Consider the following 22,534-nt stretch of genomic DNA (forward strand, 5'->3'; position numbering starts at 1 on the left):
ATGAGAAAATGCTCTGCATCACTTGCCATCAGGGAAATACAAATCAAAACCACAATGAGATACCACCTCACACCAGTGAGAATGGGGAACATTAACAAGGCAGGAAAGCACAAATGTTGGAGAGGATGCGGAGAAAAGGGAACACTCCTGCACTGTTGGTAGGAATGGGAACTGGTGCAGCCACTCTGGAAAACTGTGTGGAGGTTCCTCAAAGAGTGAAAAATAGACCTGTCCTATGACCCAGCAATTGCACTGCTGGGGATTTACCCCAAAGATACAGATGCAGTGAAAGTCCAGGACACCTGCACCCCGATGTTTCTAGCAGCAATGTCCACAATAGCCAAACTGTGGAAGGAGCCTTGGTGTCCATTGAAAGATGATGGATAAAGAAGATGTGGTCTATGTATACAATGGAATATTCCTCAGCCATTAGAAATGAGAAATACCCACCATTTGCTTCGACGTGGATGGAACTGGAGGGTATGATGCTGAGTGAAGTTAAGTCAATCAGAGAAGGACAAACATTATATGGTCTCATTCATTTGGGGAACATAAAAAAATAGTGAAAGGGAATAAAGGGAAAGGAGAGAAAATGAGTGAAAATATCAGTGAGGGTGACAACCATGAGAGACTCCTAACTCTGGGAAATGAACAAGGGGGAGTGGGGAGCCTGAGGCAGGGCTTGATCTCACCACCCTAAGATCATGACCTGAGCCAAAATCAAGAGTCAGATGCTCAACCTACTAAGCCACCCAGGCGCCTCCTAAGAAACACTCCTAACTGTTGAGAACTAACTAGCTAATGGTTACCGGGGGGGGGGGGGGGGTTAAATAGGGGAATGGGTAAAATAGGTGTTAGGGATGAAAGAGTACACTTGCCATGATGAGCACTGAGTAACGTATAGAACTGTTCAATCACTATATTCTACATCCGAAACTAATATAACACTGTTAACTGTGCTGGAATTAAGCAAAGTTTTAAAAGAATGAAAAATCTGTTTTTAAAAATTCTTCAGTTTTACCAATCCTGCCTGCTTCTGACACAGTTAATGCACAGGCTCAGCACAGAGGCTGTGGCAACACCACTCGCAACCCCTACCCCGATAGGCTGGATAAAGAACCGACTATGGTGGACACTCAACATGCTTGCTGCCCACATCCCTGCTGACCAGCGGAAATCAGAACTACCACCACCAAGAGGAAATCTGAGCTAAGCCACGGTCTCTGGATCTGTCCTAAGAGCAACTAGCAATTTAGCAATGGAGCTCAGAGCTGCATCTTGGTGTCCAACCTCATTTTTGGACATACTCCAATGAACACTGGATAGTTGATTCACAGGCGAATGAAGTACAGCAAGCACAGAAAAGACATAAAACCAGTGATCTTCTGGTTAGTCCAGATGAACAAGTGAAGAACGCTCACTAATCTTCATACAGAAACTTCCTCTTACGACATCCTCAATATCCAGCTGGAATTTACTCTTCACCTTAGTTTTCAGATAGTCAGGGCTGTTTAATGGGTCATTGTCTCTTCCAGCTTGACAAGCCTACCTCACAATTTACCTCTCTTCAGAAAATTTCTCCAAACCAAATCTACCCAAATCTGATTACGAATTTATTCAGTACCTCAAAACAGTTCAATCTGCACTCGCAGTGCAGATCTAGAATATCAGATCTAAAAGGAATTTCAGGGGCACCTGGGTGGTTCAGGCCAGTTAAGCGTCTGACCTCGGCTCAGGTCATGATCTCAGGGTCCTGGGTTTGAGCCCCATATTGGGCTCTGCACTCAAAGGGGAGTCTGCTCTTGCTCCCTCTCTCAAGTTTTTTTTAATTAAAAATAAATAAATAAAAGGAACTTCAGACACCATGCAGTGCAGCAGGCTCTCTCTGAGAGGTAGCTCCATGATACAGGGGCTCTAGACCAGACACACCTGAGTCCCAGGTGCAATGGCACCTGCCAACTGCCTGACAATGAGCAGTTTCCTTACCTACCTCATGAGTCTCCGTTTTCTCAACTCTAACATAGCCTCTGGCACTTGTAAGACTCTAACAAGTAGTAGCTATTATTGTCAGTGTTACTCGGTGCCTTAGAAGCCACTTGCCCCAAGTCTATAATAGTTAGGTCCCTGAGGTGGTCTGAGCAAAGACCCTCCCCATCTCTCTCCTGGACGACAACGATAGCTTGCCAAGTGGGCTCTACAACCAGTGTTTAATTTCTTTTCTACACTATTACCAGAATGATCCCTTTTAGAAAACAAATCTGACTGAAACCCCCACTCTTACAAATTGTCAGGGGCTCCCAGTGGTCACAGCACTAAGTGCAAACTCCTTAGCAGATCCCCCAGTGCCCTTCATGATTTCCCCCTGACCCATCTTTTCAGTGCCGTCTCCACTTGCCATCCCCAAGGAGGCTAGGCTTCAGCTATCCACAATCTCTACCCGCCTCCCAGCTGCTGTGCACTCTCACACTTCTATGGCTTGGTCCTGGCTAACCCTCTGCTGAAAACATTCACCTGTCTTCATCTGGTCAGCTCCATCCACCAAGCCCAAGGCCAGCCTTCTTTTTCAAGATGCTTCCACAGTGCCTGTAGGCTCAAGCATCGCCCCTCCTCAGGGCTCCTCCTTCTGCTCTCTTCATCCTTGTCATTCACTTTTACCCCCATCTGTTATTCTCCATAGGACTTCCTGACTCTCTCTTGTTCCAGGGTAGGGGCTGCCTCTCAGTCATCTTCATGTAAGCATGGCTTAGCTCACTACCTATCATAGAGGGGGTGCTCACTAAAAAGCACCAGAATGGGACGCCTGGGTAGCTCAGAGGTTGAGCATCTGCCTTCGGCTCAGGGCGTGATCCCACGGTCCTAGCATCGAGCCCTACATCGGACTCCCTGCATGGAGCCTGCTTCTCCCTCTGCCTATGTCTCTGTCTGTCTTTCTCTCTGTGTCTCTCATGAATAAATAAATAAAATCATAAATAAATAAAATCATAAATAAATAAAATCATAAAGAAAGCAAGCCAGCCAGCCAGCCAGTCAGAATGAATGACTAAATTAACAAGTAGATGGATGGGTGGTTAAATGAATTAAGGAACCAGGAGGTCCTGTGTTCTCATTTCACCACATCCACCTTTGCTTGCATACTGATTATTTTAAAAACCTATTAGTACAGTTTTCACTTAAGCATATGAGATCTCTTGAATTAGATTAGAAGCTTCTAAAGGACAAGTGCATCTTCTAACTATGCTTTGCACTCTCTCAGATCCAGACATACTAGTATTGCTTAAGTTTCTGAATGCCCTCTTTTGCAATACAGCACTTGCATGACAAGAATTTTCACTTGTTATGAGGGAAGTTACAATGAAGCTTTCATTTCAAAGGGAGTGTGGTAATAAGATGTTATCCTAGACAGTTATGGAAAAGAAATAACCTGATTTATTTTCTTTCCAACAGCAGAAAACAGTCAGCGTCCCATCTCTTTAGATGTTTAAATGAGAGCCTGTATTGTAGTGTTCACAACCTTCAAAAAAGATATTATTTTCTTGCATAAGGCATGAAAACATGGGCTTCAAAAAAGATATTATTTTCTTGCATAAGGCATGAAAACATGAAAAAGAAGGCTGGCCTTGGGCTTGGTGGATACCTTCAGTATCTCTCATGTCTTCATCAAACTTTCAGAAATATTATCTAAGGAATGTAGTACTATATTAAGTTTGAATTTATTCTCATAGGTGTTTTATAAAGTATTCAACCAAAGAAATAGGTCCTAAGTAGGAAACTTTCTTTTATTCCTGGTCATTGAGTGAAAAGACAAAAATGGGACAATGGAGGCCAAGATTTAGCTCTTCCACAAGAGGATAAATAGGTTCACAGACATGCTGACCATCACACATCTTATCTATCCACCCTAGATCAAAGATTCTCAACCAAGAGGGACTCTGCCCTTCAGGGGATATTTGACGATGTCTGAAGACCCTCTCACAACCAGGAGCTTGCTACTGGCATCTAGTAGGTAAAAGCCAGACATGTTGACGGTGCTAAACATCCCACAATGCACAGAACAGCCACCCATAACAAAGAATTATCTGGCTCAAAATGTCAATAGTGCCAAGGTTGGGAAAGTATGTTCTAGAATTACAGATTTCCATATCACTAAGGCAAAATAGAAGAGAATGAGTTCATATTCCTAATTACTCTCCCCATTCCCCAAAATCTAGAATTAAGAGGAAATAAATTATGATGATATTTTCACAGTTTATATGTAAGATAGCATTTGAAAGGAAACAAAATAGGGAGAAAAAAAAAAGAACATTTTAACAACTAAATTCTTGGAAGGAAAACACATTTCAGACACATTCATTTCCACTGTAGTCAATTTTGGCATCTGTAATTGGTTTTAACTATCCAGGCAGATGGGTAATTGGAACTAAAGTCAAACTATAAAGCCTATAACAACTCCACGAGTACAATTTCCCAATAGCTAAATGAGTTCTGAGCATGGGATTTCCAGTGGCTCTGATAAGCATTGTAACTCTCATGGCTATTTGTAAAGGGGGACAAAAAGTTGATATCTGATATATCTTCAAAAAAAGTTGACCAGGCCTAATCACTCCATAATAAGCAAATGGAATTATTCCAGTTTCAAAGGAACAATTCAGAAGTATATTCACTGGACCCAGTAGCTGAAAAACCAAATGAAGAAGGTACCTAAGGAAGATTGTTTTCTATCGCTTCTAAAACAGTATTAGCATTGCAAAATAACCTTTACCAAGATCAATATTTGGGTTTCTATTTCCAAATGGAAAGATAAAAACAAAACTACTTAAGCTAAATATTTTAATGATATATTTGGAGGTCAAGTTTTTTGAAAAGACTTTTCACTGAAGGCTATTTTAGTTAATTGGTTGAGACTTTGGCCAAACTATCTACGGGTACTGCTGGTTCTCGTAATGTATGATTCTGGAACACCGCAGTGCTGTTTTACATTTCTAATTGTAGAGAGCTCCTAACAAAATCCCCATGTATAAATACTAACCACCAATCCGTGATAAAAATCTCTTCTTCTGCTTCTTCCATAGCATCTGCCACATCTTCAAAATACCCTTTGGCATTAACATACCTGAAAGATAAGTTTTTTTTGATTGATTGATTGATTGATTGATTGATTCAGAAAGAAAACATATCTTATGGCAAAGTAAAAGATGGAAGCCACTGCCTGAGTTTCTACAAAGCCATCAGTTTACTTTGTATAACCGAAGACCAAGGATTGCAAACACTATCATCCTATCATCCGTCTGGTATGCAGGAAGCCCAATAAGTAGACAGAAGCAAGTAACCAGATTCTGCTGAGAGAACAACAAATTGGTCTCATCCTCACATGAGTCAGATACATTCTCTCATCCTGTTGAACTCACATCGTTGTCCTTCTGAGACTGAAAACTGATCAGTTTCCAATCCATGGGTAGAAAAACATGCAAAGCATTTTATTTAAGAGGAATACCCAGCAAGTAAATTCTCGTTCTTAAAAAATTATGGCTAATAATTTTTTTTTAAAAAGATTTTATTTATTTATTCATGAGAGACACAGAGAGAGAGAGAGAGAGAGAGAGAGGCAGAGACACAGGCAGAGGTAGAAGCAGGCTCCATGCAGGGAGCCCGACGTGGGACTCGATTCCAAGATCCCAGGATCACGCCCTGAGCCGAAGGTAGATGTTCAACTACTGAGCCACCCAGGCGTCCCAATTATGGCTAATAACTTAAATACACATTCCATCATTAAAAATGTATGAAGTTAGCTTTTAAAATCAAACTTCAAAGTCTAAAGCTAGTTATCTAAAGCTCACTGTAAAATCTTAAATACAAAAATCGGAAAATGAATCTCTGCTCAGCTGGTCTTATAAAGAAAGGCCCTTGTCAAGGGTAATGCATAATATGTCTCCACGGCTCCAAATACTGATTCCAGATAATATCCCACTATAATATTAGATACTAGGACTACCTCCACAGTCTTAGAGCAAAACGATCTTACCATTTAGCTAAAGTATTCTCTTGGACAGCAGCATATGACCCAAATCGGTGGTCTTTGAGAAAGTTGGTGCCATGTTTCTGGATGAATTCCTCTATAGCTCCTCCCCACCACCGAGCATGCCTATAGCTGTTGCATTTTAAAATAAGTGTCCTTCCGAGAAAAGCAAAATGTGGAAAAGAATGATCACTCCATGTTCTGTCTCTTTCAAAAAATTTAACAATGAAACATGTGCCATTTTGTTTTTGGAGTACAGCAAGTATAGGTTGAAGACTTTAAGCAAAGAGCATCTTATTTATATCAAAAAAAGCAGACTTCTGAACATTTTGGGCAGGATTTTAAACTATATTGAATATGGCAAAATACATTTTCAGGTTATTTACTCATTCACTCATGCTAACGTGCATAAAGGTACTTACTACGACTAGCACTATACGAGCTGTGAGGGGAATAATCTTAAACCTTCTAGTGTCAGAGAGGATCTGGAAGTTCAGCATCTCTTCACACACATACATGCACAGACACACACAAACCACACACCAATGTGTATTAGGGTGTGTGTGGGTGTATGTCAACGTGTGAAAGAAATATACGTATATTTGTATACATAAGGCTAAACTTTGTAGAGCCAAATGTGTGTGTATAGAGAAAAAGACATACACAGTCTTCCAGAAAGAAACATTTATCAACACACACACACTTGCTAATAAAATCCATAGTAAATGGGCAGTTGAATATCCGTTCAAGATATTTTTCTTAAAATCTATGTGTGAAGAGAACTTTTGTAAACTAAATCTGTTTATGTGTTTCTCTTAAAGGATGTCAATTTATAAAGTAAAATTTTATCTTTTAAAAATGTGAAACAATCACTCCTTAATTTGTTTGGTAAAATGGTGTTACTGAGTAATTAATTTTGTTAATAGGCATACATTTTGTTAAAACAGGCATAAATCAACACACGGGATTGTTCATTCCGACTGTTGCACACTGGATATACTATAGTCAAAAAAATAGACACCTGATCTTAGCCAAAGGCTGAGAAGCGATATATACTTAAAAATATATAGAAAGAAAAGTCATTTCATCATTTTTTATTGAAGATGAGTTCTAAATAACAATTTTCTAACAGTTAAATTATTCTGCTTCCTTCTTCACTTAAAGTTGGGAGAAAATCTTTGTTTTTGAGATAAATTGTGTCAAAATATTTGAAATTTCTACCTTGAAAGATTATCAATTCGGAGTCCATATTTTGTCTCAGTCTCCTTCTTCCCGACCTTAATTTTGAATTCTTTATCTACCAGCAGGACAAAGGCAATGGCACCGCTGTCTGGTTTCATATAGAGTAAAAATGAATCTTTCACTATCAACCACCTGTAGGAAGGGAATAAATATTTTTAGAGTTGTACTGAATCACTGAAACAAAAAGAACAAATTATGTCAAGTTAAGTAAGCACTCTAGCAGACCATAGATATGATTTTATTTTTTACACAGGGGATTTTTTAAAAGTCAGTTTGCAACAACAACCACAAAAAAAAAAAACTAATAAGTCTATTATGTTTTTCTAAGCACCAAGCAATTCAAAGTAATTCATTAGCTCTGTAAACACTAATGACATAACCTGGGAGGATGCCCCTGCTATGGGCAGGTAGCACTCGCATGTACAGCAGGAGCCTCAGCTGTTGGAAGAATGGAAATGCACTGGAAAAACGTCTGCTAAGATAAACCATCATAAAAGAGGCAAATAAGTCTCTTGAGAGATAAAAATCCTGCTTTCAAAACAACCCAGTAAGCATCTAAGACTCTACATATTCTGTTTTTTATTTCAAATTGTAGGTTTAAGGACTATTGTTAAATGATGTGGTCTCTCAAAAGCATCTATGTATTCAACTCAATATATATTTAAGAGTTTCATAATGGAAAAATACAGTGATAAGCTGGGAGTTAGTATAGAGGTAGACAGAGCACAGAGGAGGGACGCCAGGGTGGCTCAGCAGATGAGCATCTGCCTCTGGCTCAGGGCGTGACCCCGGAGTGCTGGGATCGAGTCCCACATTGGGCTCCCCACAGGGAGCCTGCCTCTCCCTCTGCCTGTGTCTCTGCCTCTCTCTGTCTCTCTCATGAATAAATAAATAAAACCTTAAAAAAAGGAAGAAAGAAAGAAACAGCACAGAGGTAAAAGAGACATGCTCTCCAAGGAGCTTATGAGGCTAGTGGGGCACAAAGAAGGTGCTAGAAACTGAAAAGGTGATGGGTCTAAGAGGGAGTCCTTAGTTCTGACTAGAGAAAGAGCTAGAAGCACTCTCCCATACAGGTGGATCTGAGCGAGGCCAGAAAGATCCTATCAAATAAAGCCCAAAGCAGGGAGCCCGAGGCCTGCATCCCGCATGGAGGGAAGAGCTGGCAAAGGCACTGCGGTGTGGAAACAATTGCTGCACGTGTTGGGAGAAAGTCTGGTGTGGCCAGCGTCTCAGGGAGTATAGTAAGGAAAAACGGGCAAAAGCCACACTGCGGACAGTGTGAATGAAGGCCATGCTCAGGAGGCTGATTTCATAGCATGGGACCAGTTTCCTAAACTTGCTTTGCCATCAGAAGCTCTTGAGATGCTTGTTTAAAAAAAAAATAATAGGGTAGCCCCGGTGGTGCAGCGGTTTAGTGCCACCTGCAGCCCAGGGCATAATCCTGGGGTCCTGGGATCGAGTCCCACGTCGGGCTCCCTGCATGGAGCCTGCTTCTCCCTCTGCCTGTGTCTCTGCCTCTCTCTTTCTCTCTATCATAAATAAATAAATAAATCTTTTAAAAAATAATAAAAAATAATAATTTCCCAGGACCCACAGCTGATTATTTTTATTTTATTTTATTGAAGTTTGATTTGCCAACATATAACACCAGGTGCTCATCCATCAAGTGTCCTCCTCAGAGCCCGTCACCCAGTCACCCCATCCCCCTGCCCACTGCCTATTCCACAACCCTTTGTTTCCCAGAGGTAGAAGCCTCTCATGGTTTGTCTCCCTCTCTAATTTTTCCCACTCATTTCCCCTCCTTTCCCTTATGGTCTCTTTCACTATTTCTTATATTCCCCATATGAGTGAAACCATATGATGAGTGTCCTTCCCCGACTGACTGACTTCACTCAGCATGATACCCTGTTTTTTTTAACAAAAACACCAGGATGGTTATTAAATTAGAGAATCTTCATGCCCCAGCAAGGGAGAGGATGAGACTATCCCGGTAGCTATGTTTTAGAAAGAAAGGTATGAATGATAAAGAGGGATACAGTGTGGCAGGCTCGCAAGCTACGGCGATAATACAGAACAACTCTTCTTACACTTCACTGTGAATAAGCCTCACATGGGTATCCTGTTAAAATGCAAAATCTGTGGCTAGTATCAGAAGGATAAGAAATAACAAGTGCTGGGGAGAATGTGGAGGAAAGGGAACCCTGGCCCACTGTTGGTGGGAACATAGATTGGTGCAGCCACCATGAGGAACAGTATGGAGGTTCCTCAAAAATATAGAGATAGAAATACCAAGTCATCCAGCATTTCTACTTCTGGATACTTACCTGAAAGAAAAGAAAAAAAAACCTCACTAATTTGAAGAGATGTATGCACTCCTATGTTTATTGCAACATTACTTACAACAACAGACATGGAAGTAACTTATTGATGAATGGATAAGGAAAATGGTGGAGTATTACTCAACCATTAAAAAAAGGTCTTGCCATTTGCAACAACATGATGGACCTAGAGAGGGTATTATGCTAAGTGATATAAGTCAGATAGAGAAAGGCAAGTACCGTATGACTTCATATTTATGTGGAATCTAAAGACAAAAAAGCCAACCAACCTAACAAAACAAAACAGAAAGAGACTCATACATGTAGAGAACAAACTGCCGGTTACCAGAGCAGGGAGGAGTGGGAGGATGGGCAAAATAGGTGAAGGGGATTTAAGAGGTACAAACTTCCAGGTGTAAAATAAAGAAATCACAGGGATGCAAAGTATAGCACAGGGAGCACAGTCAATAATATTTTAATAACTTTGCATGGTGACAGGTGGTAACTCTACGTATCATGGTGAGCATTTTATAATGTGCATGAATGCGGAGGCACAGTGTTATACACCTGACCCTAACATAACGTTGTATGCCAGCTATACGTCAGTGAAATATAATAGTAATAAAATAAATAATAAAAGTAAAGTGCAGATTCTGATTCAGTAGGTCTGGGGCAAGGCCCGACATTACGCATTTCTAATAAGCTCAAGGGCGATGTCCATGCTAGGACGACATTTGAGCAGTAAGGATGTAGATGACGGGCATGACAAGGGCAGTGGGACGAGCAAAAGTATGGGATTGATTTGAAATGAACACAAACGGGGACGCCTGGGTGGCTCAGTGGTTGAGCATCTACTTTTGGCCCAGGGCATGATCCTGGAGACCCGGGATCGAGTCCCACATCAGGCTCCCTGCATGGAGCCTGCTTCTCCCTCGGCCTGTGTCTCTGTCTCTGCCCCTGCCTCTTTCTCTGTGTCTCTCATGAATAAATCAATAAAATCTTTAAAAATAATAAATAAAATGAACACAAATGGCAACGGTGCCATGCTGCATGTAACACCATATAATCACATTTACTGGCAACTGTGTAGTGATCAATCAGTTCGTAGCCGAATAAAATAACAATGGGCATATCATATTCAATATCACACAAAGTAAAGCACATTCTAGAACAGGAAAGGAAAACAGTATGGAGGTTCAAAAATCTAAAGACAGAAATACTAAATGCTCCAACATTTCTGTGAATATGTTCACAAGGTAAGGAATATGGTGAACGTAACATGGGAAGCCGGCACCTAAAAAAAAAATCTATGATACAGTGTCACCAAAATTGCTAACCACATGGCAATTTAGGGGCTTCATAATTGGGGGTTTACTACAGACAAATCTATGTTGGTTTCTACCTAGTTTCTTTTCTTTTTTTTTTAAATGTTCTTTTTTTTAATATTTTATTAATTTATTCATGAGAGAGGAGAGAGAGAGAGGCAGACACAGGCAGAGGGAGAAGCAGGCTCCATGCAGGGAGCCCAATGTGGGACTCGATCCCGGGTCCCCAGGATCACACCCTGGGCTGAAGGTGGTGCTAAACCACTGAGCCACCTGGGCTTCCCTCCACTTAGTTTCCACCTAGTTTCCCTTCCACCATTTCATTCATTTGTCTTTCAATATATAGGCCAGCTCCTTCCTAATAAAAGGGGATGGGATCAAAAAAAAAAAAAAAAAGAAAAAGAAAAAGGGATGGGATCGCTTTAGTTAGTTATGTCCTCACTAACAGTAAAGGCCATACATGTGATAACGGTGAACAAAGGGAAAAACAGTAAAGTCACAGAAAGCAAACACCTAACCACAACATCAACATAATTAGGGCGATGCCAAGCTTCCTGGTTTTTCTTACCCAACAAATACATTAAAGAAATCAAAAGGTGTCTCCCCCTAAAAAAATAAAATTCCAAAGGAAGTTTCCCATTTGGGACCCAACGGAAGGCACCTGAGTAGAATAACGGGTAAGATTCTCAATAATTGTCAATAAGTGCAGGAATTACACATTTTGTAAGAATTCTCACGACGGCTCTCAAGGCGCAGGACGCCCAGGCCGGGGGTCGAGGCCCGGGTGTGAGGCAGCCGCGGAGCTGCCCGTCGGCAGGAGTCAACCAAGGCCAAGGGCACGGCCGGACCGGTGCCTGCCCGGGCTCCTTCTCCCGGCCGGGCCCTGCTGCACCCCTGTGCCCTCCGCAGCTGCCTGCTCGTGAACCTGGGGGCCTGCACGTGGAGCACACCGCACGCACCGGAGCCAGCTGTCCCCAGAGCTCCAGGCCAGGGGCCCCGGTCCAGGGCCACCAGCTCCCATGGCTGGCATTACACAGCACATCTCAGAGATGCTTCTAAGAGCAGAGGCTGGTGGCACAACCATCGGGACCAGGGCTGGAAAACATGTCCCTGGGACCAGGCCACAGGGACTATGGTGCAGGTACGCCTTACGCGGGGAGCCCCGGTGCAGGAGGCCTGCGATGTTGGCGGTGTCCTCCTGCAGAAGTGGGTGCTTGAGGGCAGCCCGGGGCGCTCAGCGGTGTAGGGCCACCTTCAGCCCAGGGCGTGATCCTGGAGATTCGGAATCAAGAACCACACTGGGCTTCCTGCATGGGGCCTGCTTCTCCCTCTGCCTGTGTCTCTCTCTCTCTCTGTCTCTCATGAATAAATAAATAAAATATTTTTTTAAAAAAAAGAAAAGAAATGGGTACTTTTCTCAATCTGCTCAGAGGCCAGGTGATCAACACCTTGTTCAGCAATGGCAAGCAGACGGCTGGGGGTCCCGGCAGGCCGGAGCACCGGTCAGCACTGGGGGTACCCTAACTGCCCTCCTCCCCTGCCCCTCTGAGATGTGGCGCCTGCAAATACAGAAGAGCGTAGTAGTAACAGCTGCATTTTTAAAGTAGGTTCCATGCCCAACGTGGGACTCGAACTCATGACCCTGAGATCAAGGCCCAAGCTGAGATCAAGGGTGGGACACTTAACCGACCGAGCCACCCAGGCAACCCCTGTGACAGCTGGATTTTTGAAAAAGCTGAATGCAAAAGACAACTTGAGTTTTGATAATGAATTCCTCTTATTAGTCATCCAGACATCAGCGTAAATGGACTCGCGGTGCTTTTCTATAAAGCTCTTCTTGATTATACCATTCCTGAAACTCCTCTGATTTCTTTCGTTTCTCTCTTTCGTCAACTTTTTTTTTCTTTAACAAGAGGCCACGCGCCAAGAGAGGAACAGGTGACCAGTCTTCGGGAGTCAGCGGCAGCTGCTGGGGGAGCAAAGCGCATCCCTACAAGTCACCCTCCCTGGGCCTCCCTGGGCTCCAGTTCCAGCTCTGCGTGAGCCCGGGGACACGGCTGGAGGGGGCTCCCCCCCTGGAATGAGCGACCCACTCATCCGTGCTTGTGAGAAATCAGGGGGCTGATGCACGTACATTGCTCAGCACTGTGCCTCGCGCCAGGAACAGGCCCTTTCACAGACATTCTTGCTCTCAGGCAGGTGAGGTTCTAGTCTGTTCTAACAAGCGCCTCCTGCCCGTGCCACTCCTTGCTCTGGCACTGAAATGCAGACAGCCCCGGAGCCAGGCTTCTGGGCCTCACCCCTGCCCTTCTCTCTCCCCACCCACGTCCAGCTGTCCTCACATCTGCCAAGGTGCTTCTTCTTCGGGCTTCTACGTCGGCTGGTCCTCTGCCTAGAAATTATTTTGTCCAGAGGCTCCCATGGGCCTTTCCTGCTCCTGCGCTCTCCGCCTAAACATTCCTGCGCAGGGAGGCCCCACCCACCGCTCCCTTTAGCTTCTTGCCCTGACCTGGAACCATCTGTCTGCTTGTTCTTATTGTCTGTAGCATTCTGGGTATGGCTCAAAGTTCAGCAAAATAAATGGTACACTTATTTCTTAAAATCCATACATCTCCTTAGACGTTACTTGAGATGAGAAACTTCTTGTCCAGTCCACTACCAGATGCAGATATGCCGCATGAGATGTTTTTTTTTTTAAGATTTCATTTATGTATCCATGAGAGACACACACAGAGAGAGGCAGAGACACAGGCAGAGGGAGAATCAGGCTCCATGCAGGGAGCCAGATGTGGGACTCGATCCTGGGTCTCCAGGATCAGGCCCTGGACTGAAGGTGGTGCTAAACCGCTGAGCCACCCGGGCTGCCCATGAGCAGATGTTTTAAATTGTGAGAAGAAATGTTTTCCGTGTTTGTCTTTTGTTTTTTGTTTTTCTTTTTACTTGTCCCCAAGACCAGGTCACTGTGAGACGCACTGAAAGCTCAGTTGCCCCATTTGCGTGATCTCGGTGCGTCGAGGTAGCAAGCCTGAGAAAGCGATCCGGATGCTTGAGCACGGATACGAACACAAAAAAGAGCGAGTGACCAATGTGCCCTCCTTAAAAGCAACTCCTATTCGGATACCAATAGCTTCTGCCCTGAGGAAACTTCTAGACTAACGCCGCCAGCTGCAGCTTGCTGCTTTCTCTGGTACTGCTACTTTGGAACGCACCCATGTAGCTCGGGAAATACTTCTTAACGGGGAACCAAGGCTTCAACCTTTGTGGAAAGATCCGCACAATTGTGAAACGACGACACGCTTCATTCCAGGGAGGATTGGATCTTTTTGGGTTGCCCTGGTAGAGGCTGGATTTAATCCGAAGCTTAAAGTGCGAGGGAGCTCGGTTGTTTTATTTAACCACATCTGGGGATCCCTGGGTGGCTCAGTGGATCTCTCTCTCTCTCTCCTCTCTCTCTCTGTCTCTCATGAATAAATAAGTAAAATCTTTAAAAAAAAAAAAAAAAAACCCACGTCTGGCCCCGTCTTTGGCGGCTGCCCCTCGCAGGGAGCCTAACCGCTGGCTGCAGTCCCTTGACCCCGCGCCCAGGTCCCCTCTCCAGCCTCAAGGCCTTCCCGTCCCCCTGCCTTCCCGTTCCTTCAGAGCCGAGGCCTCCCCCATCTCCACTCCCTGTCGCTTCCCTGAGGGCAGGGGCCTTGCCTCCTTGTCACAGGCGCTGGAGCACAGCCGGCGACACTAGGCCCCGGTCAGAGCGCGGGGACCAGACCACGGCGGCCGTCGCTTGGGCGGAGGTCCCGGGCTGGGTTGGCCCCCAAGTCTGCTCTGAGACCAGGGTGTGAGTAAAGGAGGCGTGTCGGGGGGCGCAGAGGGAGGTTAGGAGCCCCGGCAGGGGGGCACGGGGAGGTGGAGCAGGGCGCCAGGCCTCAAGGACGCCTTGGTCTGCACGCATCCTACTGTGCGGGGCCGAGCCAGTGCAGAGCTGGGGGGGGCATCACCCCCCCCACCCCCCCACCCCCCCGGGGCTGGGCAAGACTCGCAGGTGCTGCCTTCCGAGAGCCTGGGCTGAGCCCAGCGGCCACCTTAACCAAAGCTGAAGTCAGGGCAGGAATGCTCCGCAGGACTCCGCACCAGGAGCCCGCTGAGCACTAAGTTACAGCATTCTGTCTGAAGACAACTTTTTTTTTAAAGATTTTTTATTTATTCATTAAAGACACAGAGAGACAGAGACAGAGACAGAGACAGAGACCCAGGCAGAGGGAAAAGCAGGCTCCATGCAGGGAGCCCGATGTGGGACTGGATCCCAGGACCCCAGGATCACGCCCTGGGCCCAAGGCAGGTGCTCAAACACTGAGCCACCCAGGGATCCCGAAGACAAATATTTTCTAGTGCATTGCTTCCTTTTTTTTTTTTAAATTTTAGTAAAATTGTTTTACTGGAACTCAGAAATTTTCTATTTTCTCCAGTCTAATCTCTTGATCTTTTCCTTGTAATTTCTTCTATCCTTTGATTTTTTTCAATTTCATTTATTCATGAGAGACACAGGCAGAGGGAGAAGCAGGCTCCCTGTGGGGGGCCCGATGTGGGACTCGATCCCAGGACCCCGGGACCATGCCCTGAGCCCAAGGCAGACGCTCAACCACTGAGCCACCCAGGCGCCCCTTCTACTATCCTTTTAAAATCGAGAAAATAAGAGCTTGACTTAATGGTATGATTTGCTGGTAGTGTGTCTTAAATATGTTTAAAGTTAAGTCTTAGTTTTAGAGTTTTGATGCATATATTTTTTTTAAGATTTTATTTTTATTTATCTAAGAGAGAGACAGAGACTATTATATCCAGAACATTGTGATAAATGCTTTGAGGACACAAACAAGAATCAGATGAGAACACTGGTCCACAGGAGTCTGGTTGGGTAGGAAACAGGATATGAATTAAAGTTCTCTGTCTGGGGCACATGGGTGGCTCAGTGGTTGAGCATCTGCCTTCAGCTCAGGTTGTGATCCTGGGGTCCTGGGATCGAGTCCCGCATCAGGCTCCCTGCAGGGAGCCTGCTTCTCCCTCTACCTGTGTCTTTGCCTCCCTCTCTGTGTGTCTCTCATGAATAAATAAAATCTTTTTTAAAAAAATAATGTTCTCTGTCTATATCACACATCAGAATATACATCCTTACAAATGTTAAGTCTAAAATCATGATCCCTGAAATCTGACCAATTCTTCTTTTATCTTTTAGTTTATTTTTTAAGTGGTTCCGTGGTTTTTAGGATATTCCTAAAGCTGGGCACCATCACCACTAATACCTAATTTCAGAATATTGTCACCACCCAGAAGAAACCCCATGTCCATTTAGCAGTAACTCTCATTCTCCTTTCCTCCCAGCCCCTGGAGACCACTCATCTACTCTGTCTCTATCGATTCGTCTATTCTTGGACATTTCATACAAATGAAATCTTATAAAATGTGGCCTTTTGTGTCTGGCTTTTTTTTCACTTAGCATGTTTTGGAGATTCACTTAGGAAGTAGCAGGAATTAGTATTTCATTTGTTTTGTTTGTTTTCATAAAAAATTTCTAAACATTGTATTCATATACTGTAAAACTCACCTTTTAAAGGTGTATAATTCAGTGGTTTGCAATATATTTAAAAAGTTGTACAACCAGATATCTCCATCGACCCAGAAGGAAACCCCATTCCCATTAATCTTCATTCCTTTTATGGCCAAATAATATTCCACTGTACACATATACCGCATTTTGTTTAACTGTTCATCAAATCATGGACATTCGGGAGGTTCATACTTTTTGGCTATTTGAACAGTGCTGCTGGTGAAAGCATCTTCCACCAATTGTGATGCAGACATATTTTTCTAATTCTTTGGGGTAAATACTTAGAGTTACCATATGCCCGGTAAACCCACTTCCTATGTTTAACATTTTGAGGAACTGCTGTGCCATTTTCTAGAGTGGCTGCACCATTTTACATTCCTACCAACAATCTAGGAGTGTTCCAATTTCTCTACATCCTTGTTAACACTTGTTACTGTGTCTTTTTCATGACAGACATCCTAGTGGCTGTGAAGTTGGACCCCGCTGTGGTTTTGATTTGCATTCCCTGAAAGCCTAGTGATACTGAGACATCTATCTGTGCTTATTGGTCATCTGTATAAGTTCTTTGACCCGTTTTTGAGTTTATTTTATTTTTACTTATAAAATAAATTTTGCACACTCTGCCTTCAAGCCCCGGTTTGAGTTAGAATATTTAAATGGATGCTGAAACCTGGGACTTAAGATAATCTAAAATTTGTTCTGCTGTAACTTTCAAAGGATATATAATGGATTCGTAATTGAAAACCAGCATGTGAAAATCCCCCAAACATCCAGTTTATTAAAACAAACACACAAAATGGCAAAGTCCTACCTTTTGGACCAGCGGTAGCAGGCTCTTCCCTGACCACAGCAATTCAAGCCTGGTATCCTGTGTCCCCCGGATCTTTTCATTATCATACCTTCTCTAAAAGAGACATCAAGTTAACCCAGCAGAAGATTTCCAATTCACACTTAGCTGATACAGCCTCACCACTTGGACTAAATAAACGGTTTCCTTCTCACATCACTTCTTCTCCTTCCTTTTTCACTCTCAAATAGCTCAATATGGAATTCACTAGGCTGGATACTCTAGCCGCTGATCTCTAAAAGCAGCTGGTCAGCAAAATTCTCTTGCACACAGTGCAGGACCTTAGGCATTCTGGCTTCTGGCTCCAAATGCTGAGTGTACCCTCCAGTCATTGGGACAAGCTGAAAAAGACCCCAGACATCACCAAAGGCCTGCCCAGGGATGGTTCAGCTGCTGTCGACACCATTGGAGGTACCTGCCCAAAGGTTCCCAAATCCTCATCCTTTTACCTACAGTTCTAGGACCGAGTCATACCAAAGGAACAAGGCACATCTATTAGAGCTTTGGAAAGAGAAATATCTTACTTTTGAGGGATATGACGAGAAACAACAACATGAATGGCTTAACCAAAGAAAAAAATTAAAACTACTACTAATAATGTTCTTTACTAAAGCTCTTGATAACATCAAGCTCTCGTATTATTGAAGGAAAAATAATCATTAAGTAAATTTCAATCTTGTTACCTAGCATAAATTTTACACACTATTTTTTAAATCATGAAAATGAGTGATAAATAGCTAACTTTTGTAAGTTATTTAAAGAAGGGACTTGATACATTTGATTTTTTTAAATTGAGGTATAATTGACATATAACATTATACCAGTTTCAGGTGCACAACACATTAATTTGGCATTTTTATATATTGCAAAATATCACCCCAATAAGTCTAGTGAACATCCACCTCCATACATAGTTAAAATTTTTTATTGTGATAAGAACCTTTAAGATGGGTTCTCTTAGCAACTTTCAAATATACAACACGTTTATGTCTAATGCTTTCTCCCACATATCATATTTTCTACCTGTATTAAACATTCCTAATGTTGGGCAAGGGGAAATCTGTGCTGTAAGGCCCTAAGAAGGAGGATGGAGCAGTTGCTATCCTTGTTCAATAATAGCAAGGTACCACTCTGTATAAATAGACTCTCTGAGTGGCTCTGACTCTGTCGGGAAGAAAATAAGCTAGTAGTAGGCAAGTCAGGTAAGCTCTGTCACCATGGCAGGATGATCAATCAAATGGTAATACTTATCAGCTTTCACAATTCTCTTTAAGATGTAACCCTGGAACTTACATGCCCTTTGGTCCCAAATCATGGATGAAAGACAGCTGGCTTATATCAAGGAACTCTGTCTGAAAAGAGGCCAAAAATCCATACTTTAGGAAAGCAGAAAGAAAAAAAGATAAACTTTTGTATTTGAAAACAATATCCATCAGATACTGCTACATTAAACACATCTGGGGAACTCCACAAATTGGAACAATGGCATCGCCCTGAAAGAACGGATTCAAAGTGTATGCAGAATTAAAACACAACCAGGAAAGTGATGTGTGCTCTCAAATATACAGACAGGATGCTCAAGAAAGTTGCCAAGGGGGATTTTATTCCCAAAATTCTCCTGTGTTTTTGTTGTTTGGGAAAGGGGATTGTATGGCATAGTGTACATACAAATAACAGTGGTTATATGAAGGCAGTGATGTGGGTGCCAAGTTCTGGAAGGTGGAGTAGACTTGGCATGGGGAAATGGGAGATGGAGGTGGAGATGGGACATGGAAGGTGTAAAAAAGGTCATTGGGTGTACAGTTGGGCTATAGTGAGCAAGATGAAGAGAGTAATGTACAATTAAATGGAAAGTGGATTGAAGGGAGTTTGAGGAGATCTTTGAACATGGAGAATACCAGAATGTTTAAACAGAAATGAGATATAATAAGGGGTGCCTGGGAGGCTCAGTTGGTTGAGCATCTGACTCAGGTCATGATCTCAGGGTTGTAAGATAGAGCCCTGTGTCAGGCTCCACGTTCAGTGGGGAGTCTGCTTGAGATCCTCTCGCCCCCTCTCCCCTACCCCTCCCCTACCCCACACTCACGCTCTTTAGAAAAAAACAATAATAATTTTGCATAACAATAATATAAAAATAATTTTGTTTTTAGCAAGGAGAAAAGGAAGAGATTTTTCAGGCCCACCTTTACCATATAAATTATGGGAAGATGATGACAACATCAATTTACTGATTGCTTAATATCTATCTGTTGGCCCTATACTAAGCATTTTTCACTCATTATCTCAAATCGCTCTGCAAGAAGTGCTATTTTTCCCCTTGTACAGAAGGGAAAACTGAGCAGGGATAGGCAAACTTTCTCTACAAAGAGTCGGACATAAAAATTTTAGGCTTTGTGCTTCATATGCTCTAACTACTGTAGCATAAAAGCAGCCATGAACAATACATAGATGAATAAGCACGGCTGCATGCCATTCAAACTTAATTTATGCTTATTAAAATACAAATATACTATGCTTTTTATGTCATGAAGTATTCTTTTTAGAATTTTCTTCAAACATTAAAGAATATAAAAACTATTCTTAGCTCATGGACCACACAAAAACAGGCAGTAGGCTCAATCCGGTCCATGGGCCATAGTTTCCAAACCCCTGGTGTAGAGAAGTTAAATAAATTGCCCACAATAGAGGTGTCCAGGTGGCAGAGTCATTTAAGTGTCCAACTCTTGGTTTCTGCTTAGGTGGTGATCTCAGGGTCATGAGATTCAGCCCCAAGTCAGGATCCACACTTAGCGTGGAGACCACTTAAGGTTCTCTCTCTCTTTCCCTCTGCTGCCACACCTTCACTTGAATGCTCACGCTCTCTAAAATAAATAAATCTGTTTTAAAAAATTGTCCAGGATAAGATAATTAGCAAGGGATAGAGTCAAAATTAGGTCAGACCAGACAGTATCCTTAAGACAAAGCTGCAAAAGTAGTAAATCATTCACCATGAGTGTTAAATGAAAATGTGAAAGCAGAGGGGAAAACCAATGGACATTATGTAGTTCTCAGCATATATACAAGTTTTTACGTCCTGTATTCCTTGAAACAGCTAGAGTCAGACATTACAGAATTTTCCCTAATTACAATTAAATTACAATGCTCCCCAATTAGATAATTTTCTCTAAAAGTCGCCAGAGTAGGCCCAGATCTACCAATGGTTGTACGTCGCGTCAATAGCAGCATTAACAGAAAATTCAAATTCAAAAACATATGCTCCTGACACCAGGAAGCAGAGGGGAGACCAGACATGGAAAACATTCCCTATCAACAAGATCTGTGGGAAGAACCACAACAATTCCATGTCAAAGTAGGTATAGAGGGAAGGTGGCCACTTCCCAACTGACGTGATACCTCAGAAGAAATGGCATTTGATTTAGGCTTCTACGTGGGATTAATAAAATGAAACATAAGGCTTTCCTTAAAGTTTTGTATATGCGATTGAAAATAATCTAATATTAACCTGGTAAGCAAAATAACGACAAATGTCTCACTACTGTCAGTCCTTACCCAATTAAATGCTTCCATTTCTCAGGCTTATTTGAGGCAGAATTTAAAATTCAGAAAGACTGAAAAACCCCAAATTGAACATATTCTCACATCCAATTTTTTATAAAGATTTTATAAAGTCTTTAGGTTTCATTTCTTATATAAAACGTTGTCATTAAAAAAAATAAAAAAATAAAATAAAACGTTGTCATTCAGTACCATTTTTTATTTTTTATTTTTTTAATTTTTTTTAAATAAATATCTTTTTTTTTAATTTTTTATTTATTTATGATAGTCACAGAGAGGGAGAGAGGCAGAGACACAGGCAGAGGGAGAAGCAGGCTCTATGTACTGGGAGCCCGATGTGGGATTCGATCCCGGGTCTCCAGGATCGCGCCCTGGGCCAAAGGCAGGCACTAAACCGCTGCGCCACTCAGGGATCCCCAGTACCATTTTTTAAAAAAATCTGATTTAGGGAAATGCTTCTAATTGGAAAAATATAGTAATGCGTAAATTATTAGAAGTGATACTGTAGACTTTGAGGATAGAATCAATCCAAAATGTTTTAAAACCCTAAGCCACAACTTCTCATTTTATCTCTAGGGAGCAGAGAGAAAATGTCAATCCTAGTTTACACTGGAAGAAACTACTACAGTGGTATAACTAATTTATATGCAAAGCTACAGAAGAGTTAAATGGACAAACAGGAAAGGAAAAGCAAAAATCAAGGAAACCATTTATCTAATACCTGGATAGTTTCTTATTCATATAGCTCCTATCATTGAGTTGACAACAGAAGTATTATTTGAAATAATTCAGAAATCATAACTTTAGAATATCATAAGTAAATTGCAATGTGTAAAGAATTTAATCTAAATAAAACAAATACATATTGGTAATGCAGAAAATTTAAAGTTGTGTACCAATATAAAACTTAAAATGATCCTAATCACTTCAGCGTGACTGGGGGAGAGATTTCAAGAAACAACTACCCTATTATAGGCCAAAAAAAAATAAAGAAAGAAAGAAAGAAAGAAAGAAAGAAAGAAAGAAAGAAAGAAAGAAAGAAAAGAAAAAATCTCAGGCACTTTATGTTCTAATACAGATTTATCAGATTAAAAGTAAATGCAGCAAGGTCAACTTAGAAGCAAACCCAAATAACACAATGTGAAATTTAACAAAGATTGTGTTGCCCATACTTCTCAGTGCATCTTTAGTGATAACAATTCCACTCTGTATTTGCACAGGTGAGTCTCAAGAACATGAATTTACTGATCAATGTAACTGGACAATATTCTACAGGGTTTACTATCTCTTTAATAATGTATTAATCAACATTTTTTTAAAGATTTTATTTATTTATTCATGAGAGACACAAAGAAAGACAGAGAGAGGCAGAAGGAGAAGCAGGCTTCATGCAGGAAGCCTGATATGGGACTGGGTCCCAGGACCCCAAGATCACACCCTGAGCCAAAGGCAGACGCTCAACCACTGAGGCACCCAGGCATTCCAAAAAAAAATTTTAAGACTATTTATGTATTTATTCATGAGAGACACACAGAGAGGGGGCCAGAGACACAGGCAGCGGGAGAAGCAGGCTCCATGCAAGGAGCCCGACGTGGGACTTGATCCTGGGTCTCCAGGATCATGCCCTGGGCTGAAAGC

At 42.3% G+C, this 22,534-nt stretch overlaps 1 protein-coding gene across 7 annotated transcripts in view; it reads right to left on the reverse strand.

Moving 5' to 3' along the window:
* PLD1 (phospholipase D1) overlaps nucleotides 1–22,534 on the reverse strand; it is a 203,867-nt gene that overhangs the window by 94,447 nt on the left and 86,886 nt on the right. For all 7 annotated transcript variants that reach the window (XM_055307789.1, XM_055307788.1, XM_055307784.1 and 4 more), the window contains exons 7-11: nucleotides 18,635–18,693; nucleotides 17,306–17,398; nucleotides 7,235–7,387; nucleotides 6,020–6,169; nucleotides 5,027–5,110 (exon numbers count right to left, since the gene is read on the reverse strand). In XM_055307789.1, the coding sequence (XP_055163764.1) occupies nucleotides 5,027–5,110; nucleotides 6,020–6,169; nucleotides 7,235–7,387; nucleotides 17,306–17,398; nucleotides 18,635–18,693 (539 nt within the window). The remainder of the gene's footprint in view (nucleotides 1–5,026; nucleotides 5,111–6,019; nucleotides 6,170–7,234; nucleotides 7,388–17,305; nucleotides 17,399–18,634; nucleotides 18,694–22,534) is intronic.

This window comes from Nyctereutes procyonoides, unplaced genomic scaffold (assembly GCF_905146905.1).
Source record: "Nyctereutes procyonoides isolate TBG_1078 unplaced genomic scaffold, NYPRO_anot_genome, whole genome shotgun sequence".
Classification (NCBI taxonomy): domain Eukaryota; kingdom Metazoa; phylum Chordata; class Mammalia; order Carnivora; family Canidae; genus Nyctereutes; species Nyctereutes procyonoides.